The sequence below is a fragment of the Phlebotomus papatasi genome, chromosome 2 (assembly GCF_024763615.1).
Source record: "Phlebotomus papatasi isolate M1 chromosome 2, Ppap_2.1, whole genome shotgun sequence".
In the NCBI taxonomy this organism is placed as follows: Eukaryota; Metazoa; Arthropoda; class Insecta; order Diptera; family Psychodidae; genus Phlebotomus; species Phlebotomus papatasi.
This window is the reverse complement of record NC_077223.1, coordinates 55,378,511-55,388,444: the sequence shown is the minus strand read 5'-3', so window position 1 is coordinate 55,388,444 and position 9,934 is coordinate 55,378,511. Positions and strand designations below refer to the sequence as shown.

General features: G+C 34.1%; 2 protein-coding genes across 2 annotated transcripts in view; one reads left to right on the top strand and one right to left on the bottom strand.

Annotated features, from left to right (window-relative positions):
• LOC129801759 (dynactin subunit 6) lies at positions 1–1,052 on the top strand. Its single transcript, XM_055847062.1, has 2 exons — positions 1–154; positions 231–1,052. The coding sequence occupies exons 1-2, from the start codon at positions 135–137 to the stop codon at positions 775–777; spliced, it is 567 nt and encodes a 188-aa protein (XP_055703037.1). The 5' UTR covers positions 1–134; the 3' UTR covers positions 778–1,052.
• The window catches only part of LOC129801756 (polypeptide N-acetylgalactosaminyltransferase 1), a 61,484-nt gene continuing 52,374 nt past the window's right edge, over positions 825–9,934 (bottom strand). Inside the window, exons 5-6 of the mRNA XM_055847060.1 lie at positions 2,732–3,045; positions 825–2,668 (exon numbers count right to left, since the gene is read on the bottom strand). Of these exons, the coding sequence (XP_055703035.1) occupies positions 2,461–2,668; positions 2,732–3,045 (522 nt within the window). The 3' untranslated portion in view covers positions 825–2,460. The remainder of the gene's footprint in view (positions 2,669–2,731; positions 3,046–9,934) is intronic.

Here is a 9,934-nt window from a genome sequence, read left to right as displayed (position 1 = left end):
CTTCTCTTCTTTGTTTTTGTAGGGGCCGGACGTCTCTTGACATCCACACAGTCCGTGTATTTTCTTCAGGGACGTATGACTGGGGCCGTACAGCTTTAAAAGAAAAAAGAAATCTCTTGTAAATTCTTCAAGAAATGACTACTCATAAGTCTGAGTGAGTAAATATTTGTTATTACTGTAAATACAGCATAGAAATACGATTAGATGATAATAAATCCATTTGTATACAGGGTGAAAATCATGCCACGGGCAATTGTTTGTGAGGATACAATTCTTCGGGGGGACATAACAATATCCGGTGGATGTGTTCTTCATCCAAGTGCCACAATAATCGCAGAATCCGGCCCTATAATTATTGGGGAGAACTGTATAGTGGAGGAGTATGTTACAATAGCACATCGTATACCTCCGGAACAGCAGATATCCGGTGATCGAACCCCCGTCTTGGTTATTGGGGCCAACAATGTCTTCGAGGTGGGATGTCACATTGAAGCCCTAAAGATTGGTGAGAGGAATGTTTTTGAGTGTCATTCTTCTGTATCAGCAAATGTGAAAATCTCAAATGGATGCGTCATTGGGGCAGGATGTCACTTAACTGGTGCTCAGGAATTACCTGAAAATACTGTGATCACTGGAAAGAATTGTTTGCAGCGGGAAGCATTGGAAAAGCAGTCATCTCACACACTTCAGCTAGACTTCTTGCGAAAAGTACTGCCAAATTACCATCATATCCGGAAGGCAACTTTTGATCCCAAAAAAATTCGTTCACAAGTCTAAAAGGACCTTTTCTCTCTCTCTTGATGTTCCAAATAAATATAAACTTATTCACTATTTACTATTTTTATTGTTCTTTCAAGACGATAAAAAAATCCGTCATAAAATTCAATTACATTGACTTTTTTTTTAATATGTGGAAATGTCCAATTTTTGGTATTTCACCTATACACATCATTAAATGCTCATGTTATTCGACTTTGTTTAGAAGAAAAATCATCTCCTGGTTTAATATGGTCATGGGAAAATAAAAATATAAATCGATGTATGATCCTTAATTTTTTTTCTACCATCGATGACTTGGCTTTAGAGGAAAATTTGCATAGTTATACTTTAATTTTAATTAGAGGGTGTTCCTATAAAGTTTTAATTTCAGTCTTATGATTTTGGAAGCAATTTTTCAATTTAAATAAATGTATAATTAGGAAAATCAATTGGCATAGATTTTCTTCTTAATGTTTTTTTTTAAAAGAATTTTTAAGAAGACTGTATTCTCGATTTCACTATACTCTAGTAACATGCTCACGAGGATTACACTCAGTTCCGGGATTATGCATATTTTCGGGACCGAAAAAAACGTGCGAAATGGCATTATGCATCGAGAAATTTTGCATACCCGCAGGGGCTTTCTTTTGAATAGGGTAAGTGTGCTAAATTTCGGCATAGTTGCATGTAAGCGCCAAAGTCTCAAGTTTGAAATGTAATATTCTTAATACAAATAGAATTTATTTGTTACTTTTTTTGTAAGGAGTGTTCCTTGGAAACTTGTAGACAGTCTACCGTCTTTATTTTCTCTAAATTCATTCTTAATACATTCTAAAATGAATAAAAATGTTGACATAATATTGGTGGCCTATTTTGGCCACTTTCATTTTCATAGTTCCTTACCCTTCCGGAATTCCTCAAATATCTTTCTCAAATAATCTTGTTCGTCTAATCGACATTTTTTATTATTCTTTCGCATTGTATTATTTCTAGAGTACGCAAAAACTAAAAATTCATTGAAATTCGAGGAACAAAAAATGTGGCCGAAATTACAAGCTGGCCGGAATTTGGCACACTTACCCTAAATCGGCCGTTGAACGAATTTCGCGCGGAGTAAAAGTAGTCAAAACAAAAAGATTCCACTGTTTAATGGAAATTCATTAACAATCAGTACTTTATGGCCAGAGTTCTTCAATAAATGGTTAGATTATTTAAAAATTTTAGGTTAAAAAACGAAATTAAATTTTATTCTGCAAAAGAAGCACAGTGTTTTCAAATTTCCCGCGTCACACATATTCAGGCATATTTCAAAAATGATTTCATAAATTAACTCCCAAAAGTAGACAAACTTGCATAATTGTATGTGCATAATTCCGTCAGGTGCATAATCCTGAACGACTTAATGCCGGGACTGAGTGTATTTAAAAATGGTTACCACAATCTTGTAGTTATTTCCTAGCTCTTTTTTTTTCTAGAAATGGTGTACACAAATTTTCCTAAAAAGCCCCAATTAATCCTCGGTAGAATGACGATGAAAATTAATTTTTAGGAATGCATATTATGAAGGATGGAATTTTGGAAGGAATTTTCATAAAGAACAGTTATCACAGCAAATAGAATGTGATGTTGGATTTTCTTTCTGGAAGTCAGCAAGAGCACCCATTGAAGGTAAAACAATCTCAGCTTGTTCTGTAAATTATCTCAGTGCGTAATATCCCAGAGTTGTGATTCACTGTCAGACTCACATTCAGTTACGTAAACATAGTCCATCTCCTTGAGATCCCGCAAATCAAGGCAGAGATTCAATTTAACATACCTAAGTTGTTTACCAGCTGTCAATTCCCACCGATCATTCACGGAATTGTACTTGTTGCAGCTCGACATAATTACGAACATCTTGGAAGATTTGCTGAAAAAAAAAGGTTAAATTTCAGTGAAAAGAAATTTTAGGTAAATTTTTACTATAGTTCACCTTTCTTGGACAGAAGCACATGCTTCTTCTATGCGAAGTACACCATCACGAGTCAGGCTGAAAAACTGCGAATGAGCCACATGGGGCCCATGACAGCCGTATATCCCAACATTGAAAGGCATTTCGCGATCTTGCTGCAAATCATCGAGGCACATATTAGATGATAGCGACTTTACACGTCCATACGCCTGAACTCCTCTCGTTGGTATAAACTTTTCCGGGAAGACATTTTTCAGGTACCAGTCGAAGCTCTTGCATCTCATCTTATCTCTTAGGATTTTTCTATGTGTAACATCGCCCACCTCAGGGTTATTCTAAAAAAAAAAAGTACACATAGGATAAGTGTGCCAAATTCCGGCCAGCTTGCAATTTCGGCCACCTTTTTTGTTCCTCGAATTTCCATGAACTTTTAGATTTTACGTACTCTAGAGATTATACAATGCAAGAGAATAACAAAAAATGTAGCTTCGACAAACGAGATGACGTGAATAAGATATTGGAAGAATTCCTGAAGGGCAAGGAACTATGAGAATGAAGGTGGCCGAAATAGGGCACCAAAGCTATGTGTATATTTTTATTCATTTTAAAATGTATTAAGAATGATTTTGGAGTAAATAGAGACGATAAACTCTTTACAAGGTTCCAAGCAACACTCTTACAAAAGAATAAAAAAATCAATTTGTATTTAAAATATTACATTTCAACCTTAAGACTTTGACGCTTGCATGCAACTATGCCGAAATTTGGCACACTTATTATGTCTATTTATAAATAATGTAATTATTATAGATGGGTTTCTTTACGATCTCAGTATAACAACTAGGGTAAATGTCCTAATTCAAAACCATTTCCAGGCACTTTAACTTTCACAGAAGATTCAACACATTAAATTCATATTAGGTGAGATTCTTAACAATCTCACCTACTATAATCCTAACAAAATTTCATGTCGTCCGATCGACCTCAAACTTGGCCAAAATGTGTTTCGCCACTTCCTGATCACGAATATATATGTGGCTATTTTACGTTCCCGGCCGGCCGCTCTTTGGAGCTTAATAGCTCCTAAACTAAAAGAGATATCGACTTGCGGTTTTCGGAAAAGGTTATATATCGTATGAAAATTGCAACATGGTGCATTGACCCCCCACCCCCCACCCCTCCTTCCGCCATTTTGAAGACCCCCATTTTTTTGTTCTCTCAATAGCTCCGCCCCTGTGGCATCGAGCGGGCTCAAATTTTAGTATGTTATAGCTGGGTCTTAGAGCTTTCGATTAGTGCCAAACTTAAGGTCCCCTGACCCCCCTGACCCGAGCTATAAGGGTCCAAAAAAAATTTCTTAAAATGGCCATAACTCCGGTTATAATTGTCAGAATTTAAAAAATGAGGGCTTTTTGGAAAGCTCTCATGAAATGCCACTTTCCCTTCTAACATCGCAAGTTCATAAAACCACCGCTAGGGGCGCTATTATTAAAAAGAATTTTTTTAAATCTTATAAGTTAAATAACTCAAAAATTCCATTGTGCATCGGGCTGAAATTTTAGTATGTTGTAGCCGTTGATTATACCTATTAAACAAAAAAAACCTTAAGTCGATCTAAAACCCCTGACCCGAGCTATAAGGGGTCAAAGTTCGAACATTGACCGGCCTCTATCTCCGGTTCTAATTAACATAGCGACCTAAATTTTACCTTTTTGGTTTCGTCTCGATGAGCGCTTTTAGATGGAAGTTCAAAAAGTCACCGCAGGTGGCGCTGTGATAGCGTCAAAATTCATCGAAATTCAAAGTCATTTTTCTCAAAAACGGCATTGTGCTAGTTAATGAAATTTTAGTATGTTGTAGTCCAGTCTAGGACGTTTCCAAAATGGTGCAATTGTGCGCTGTGGTTAAAACAGAACCGGAGATATGAGGGGTCAAAGTTCACAAAATTCAAAAAATCATATCTCCGGTTCTATGTGACCGATTTTGATGAATGGGGGCTTAAACGAAAGATCTCACCAAATGCTACTTTCTATAATATTTGATCTTCGTGGGACCAACACCAGGGGCGCCACAGTCAAAAAACCAATTTCAATATCACATAACCTCAATTATCTCGACTGTCACTGAACAGATTTTGGTGATTACTTCGACATAATTGTAGAGGACATTTGTCTCTACATTTCGTCCATACATCATTTTCCGCTCAGACTACGCTATCACTCCGATTTTGCCGTTTAAGTGTGAAAAAATTGACTTTTGCCATAATAACGCTTTGAAACCACTCAGATGCCAATTTGACTGCCTCTACTCCACCGAGACACTTTAAATAGGGTTTTAAATGGAAAGTCCCACAAAATACAACAATTCTTTGATATAGTTGAAGTTCAACAAATGACTACTTGGGGCACTCTGGATGAAAAAACGAGTTAAGAAACAAAAAACCTCGATTATCTTGGCTTCTGAGTAATCGATGAGATCATGTTCTATGGGAAAATTATAGAGAACATTCTGGTCTACATTTCACCCATATATCACTTTTCTGTCAGTTCATCCAAATCCTTGATATTTTGGTTTAAATACAAAATTTGTATAATTTCACGAATTTGATTCAAGATAACTGAATGGCGTCTCCCAACTTCAGCTCCAAATCGAATTTGCATGCACTCCGAGCTAGCTCACGTTAAGAATTTCACCTACATAAGCCGGTTAGGATTATCTGTCCCTTTTTTTCTAAAGAGAATTACAGTAGAGTCTCGCTAGTCCATATTTGGTTTCAAATTTGACACTTGGGTCGCACTATAGTCCATGTAAGTTTTTAAAATTATCAACGACTTTTACTATTGAAATTGCTTGACGGCTTCCACTTTCTTTGCGATTGTGATACTTGTCCTTGCTCTCTTCATTGTGGATCACAATTATCACAACTACTTAATAAAGTTTGCCAAAAATATTAAAATGATTATTCATGTCGCATACTAAAAAACATAACCTAACTTAAAATCAGTGTTTTGAAATCAACGGTCGATAAATTGTGGACTATAGAGCGATGGCCTATAGCGAGACTCTACTGTACATAAATTTGCTCCTTGACTCTTCTAGAATGTTACTGTTTAGTGAAAACTATTTAGATATAATTTGAAAACTTCTTAAATACAAGAAAAATACGCGAGCGTAAAATGCTTCTATTGGAAACAAATTAATCCAAATGGAGACAAGGGAAAGTTTCTAATTGGAGACAAATAGTGTAAGTAAAACCGCCACGAAAGGCTTCTAAAACCTTGTTGAGTAGCTCCTGAGTGTAGGATTTGTTCTTATTCCTGCTCTTTTTTCCTTTTCCATCTAAAACAATAAGAAAATCTCTCCAAAAAATCATATTTCCGAGGTTTCCTATTGAAGCATTTGCAGACACTAGAAAAACCCTTTTTTTTCACGAAATAGGTAATTATTTCATTTGAAAACTTCACGTACCGTTAACAATAAAGATTAGCACTTAATTTAACTAAAATTAGCCAGAAATATGACATAAATGTTAAATAAAACGAATAAACAACGGTCACCTTATTGTGTTTTTCATTGGAAAACATGGCCGATCGATGAAAAATTCAATGGTGAAAAGGTACACTTTTAATTTTTCTGAGAAATTAACAAATTAGAATTTGTGAATATGAATGGATTTTCGCTTTATTTGGAGCAAAATTAACTAAATAATGAAACTGTGGTATAGAAAATATATAGATATAGTAATTTAGCATTGTATTTATCATGAAAACAGTGTCGTTTCCATTTGGAGTAGCGAAAAATTTCCAATTGGAGCAGGTTCTGAATTAGCTTAATTTACCCTAATTGTAATATAATTAAGTTAACGATTGGGTAATATGTGTGAAGTAAAGGGGAGATCTGATAGGTTTAAGATCAGCTCCTGACATTTAGTATAAATTATATTTGGTTTGCATAATTCTCTCTAGACAGCGCCACAAAATAAAAAATTAATAATTAAGATAAATATCAGAAATTCAATAAGCAGTGTTAGTGACCAGTGTCATAATCAGTACCTTTATCAGTATAAGCATCAGTATCAGCCAGCGATAATTACTGCAGATTTTTCTTAATAATAAATAGTGGACAGGTTTGCCTAATCTTTCCAAAAATTGGCTTAATTTTTCAATTCATAGAGATCGAAACTTTCATGAAAATTCTACTGGTTTTAAAAGTTGTAAATTTAGTCACTTCTCAAATTTGATGTTTTACTATGTACTCATTTGCAGAGGGTCAATACAAAAATGAACTTATAAAAACTCAAAAACTATTAAAAGCCCAATGGGGGGGGGGGCAGGACAAGGCTCTTGTCCGTACTGTACTACATTCAAGAATTAAAAAAGTGTAAAAATGGGCAAATATTTCGTAACTATTTTGGATTTCTTTTTTCTAACCTAATTTCAATAATAAATTTATTCAGTAATACATTTTTCGAAAAGAATGAAGTTAAAATAGAGTATGAGTACGGAAAATGTATGAGAATGCTCTGCCCTGGTTAGAATATGTTTTAGGAAAGTCGTCCTTGAGTCTTCTAAAAATCGTATTTTTTGGCACTAACGGTTGACAATATGAGACGAAAGCAAGATTCTTAAAATGATTCTACCAATTATTTTTAATAATTTTCTTCTTAATGGCCTATACACATTGGGAACTGTTTTCGTCAAAAATTGCATTTTTGACAAAAATTGTGACGTTTCCACCTAGAGAAGTGCAGAAAATTTCCTTCTAAAAAGCATTTGTTTTTTTGAAAATTATTTCCAATATGTAGAGGCCTTAAGATATCTTAAAAACTTGTCATGATGGACCTCTAATTTCCTCGGGAGATATGTTTAAAAAAAAAAAGCACCAAGGATTCCGAAAGTTTATTTGAAGCCATCAAATGGAGCAGTCAGACGTGAAATTTAAGAATATGTATGTAATTAAAGCTGAGGTCGTATATTGACTTTGAACTTTGATCTGTTGAGGGTCTATGCGCGTCAAAAAGGCTGAAAATAGCATATTTTCTAACTTTTTTTTTGTCAACATAATAAAAATTTTATTTAATTCAAGCTCATAGGCATATAAAATCATAACATTGAAACTATTTTTTTACATTTTTATTAAAAAAAATAAATAAAAATTCAAACGTTAGGACCTGATTGTCGGAAACGTTTATTGAAAAAACTTACTTTTCGTTAGTAACGATTACATAGAGTAGATTCATCTGACCCTAAAAACCGTTTTTTTTTCCTATTAGCAGATGAGTTAAACCCGTACTTGAACTTGAGGACTTTTAAAAGAAAGATTAAATTGGGTTTTTCGTAAAATTTATTAATACATAAATATGATTTTCGGCGTATTTTTGTGTCGTCTTGCAAAATAATTTGTTATCAAAGCAACAAAAAATCCATGGTTCAAGTTAGTTTAACTCATAGTCTAATAGTAAATAATTTGTTTTTTTTTGACGTTAGATTAATCCACACTGAGTTATCGTGACTTCCAAAGTTTTTCTCAAAAAGACATTTCTAAAAATTAGGTGCCAAGTTCCAAGAAGTAAAAGTTAAATAAAAATTAAAAAAAATTAAGTTTAAATGTTGTATTTATACATACTTAAGGGCTTTAATTGAAATAATTTTATTACGTTGACAAAAATGAAAGAAAACATGCTGTTATTAGACTGCGTGATCCATGTAACCCCTTAAGGGGTTACGTAGGTCAAACTTACTAAAAAAAAGCATATTTTGTCTAATATTTTTACAACATAATAGAAAGTTTATTTAATTCAAGCTCTTAGACATATAAAATTTAAACATTTAAATAATTAAAAACAACATTTAAAAAAGTATATATTCTTAAATTTTCTTTTAAAAATTCAGTTCTAGGGATCTGATTTTCGGAATTCGGAGACCTTTTTGAAAAAAAAAAAATTACTTTTCGATGGACAAGATTTCTTGAAATAAATTCATCCGAAATCCAAAAACCAAATATGTCCTGTTAGCTAATGAGTCGGACCAGTCCTATAAGTTATGATCAAGTAAACACAAAATCCTTCGTTCGAGGACTTAGTTTAATTCATCCCCTAAAACTATTCAATGTTGTTGTATGCTTATTATTATCAGAAATTAATAAAGATAGGTGTAATAGTAAAAATGCACTGTGTTCTACGGATCGGAAGGGACTTTACCAGATGTTTCTTAGATAGTTGATTCTATAGATTAAATATGAACTAACGGAATGCATCCTTGCTATAGTAATTTGGTAAAAAGTTGCGAATAATTTCTAAAAATTAATTTTATTTTTGGCCAATAATTAGGGAGACAGTGTACTGGTGATCCGAGGAATACTGATGATCGTTCCTTAACCAATACCTACAAATTGGGCATAGGATAATCTCTCGTTAAAAGTAGGACCAGTTTGTATATATAGATACTTTTTATCTCATTTTATTTTTTATGTCTTTTTTTTCAAAGTAAAAATTATGTACCCCCCCCCCCGCCAACAAAATTTGTGATTTAGCCCCCCCCCCCCCCTAACTGAAATCCTGGGTACGCCCTTGCTAGAGCAACTATCATTTCCCTATGTTTCAAGGATTTAAAGACTGTGTATTCATGTTCTTCCTTCCAAGTAACACAAACGATAGAAATCTATGTCTAACTTAGCCAGGACTTATCTGAGGACCCTTTCAATTTTATTTGTGCATGCAACTCGAGGTGCTTGCAATTGCAACTCGGAATGCATGAAAATTCGATTGTGAGTTGAATTTTGGGGGAAAAGAATCGCGTCGAATCAATTTAACCCATTTCGAGCGGCAAGAAGAGTTTAATCGATGCCACTCTGGCTTCGGCACACCTTTTAGATCAGGAAAATTTCATGAAGTTGAAATTCGCATCCCTTTCTTTCTCACATGTTTTGCATATGATTATCTCATTCTATTCTACTCTTCTTCTTCTTTTAAACATCATTCCAAATTCAATTTACCTCAATCGAATTTGCTGTGCGAAAGAATAAGATAGTCATATGGAAAACATGTTAGAAAAAAAGGATTCGAATTTCGACTTCATGAAATTTTCCTGATCTAAAAGGTGTGCCGGAGTCATTACCCCCAAAATTCAACTAACAATCGAATTTTCACGCATTCCGAGTTGCAAGCACCTTGAGTTGCAGGCATTTCGAGGTCATCTGTAAAGAATCTTAGCTACTCTAAGTTTA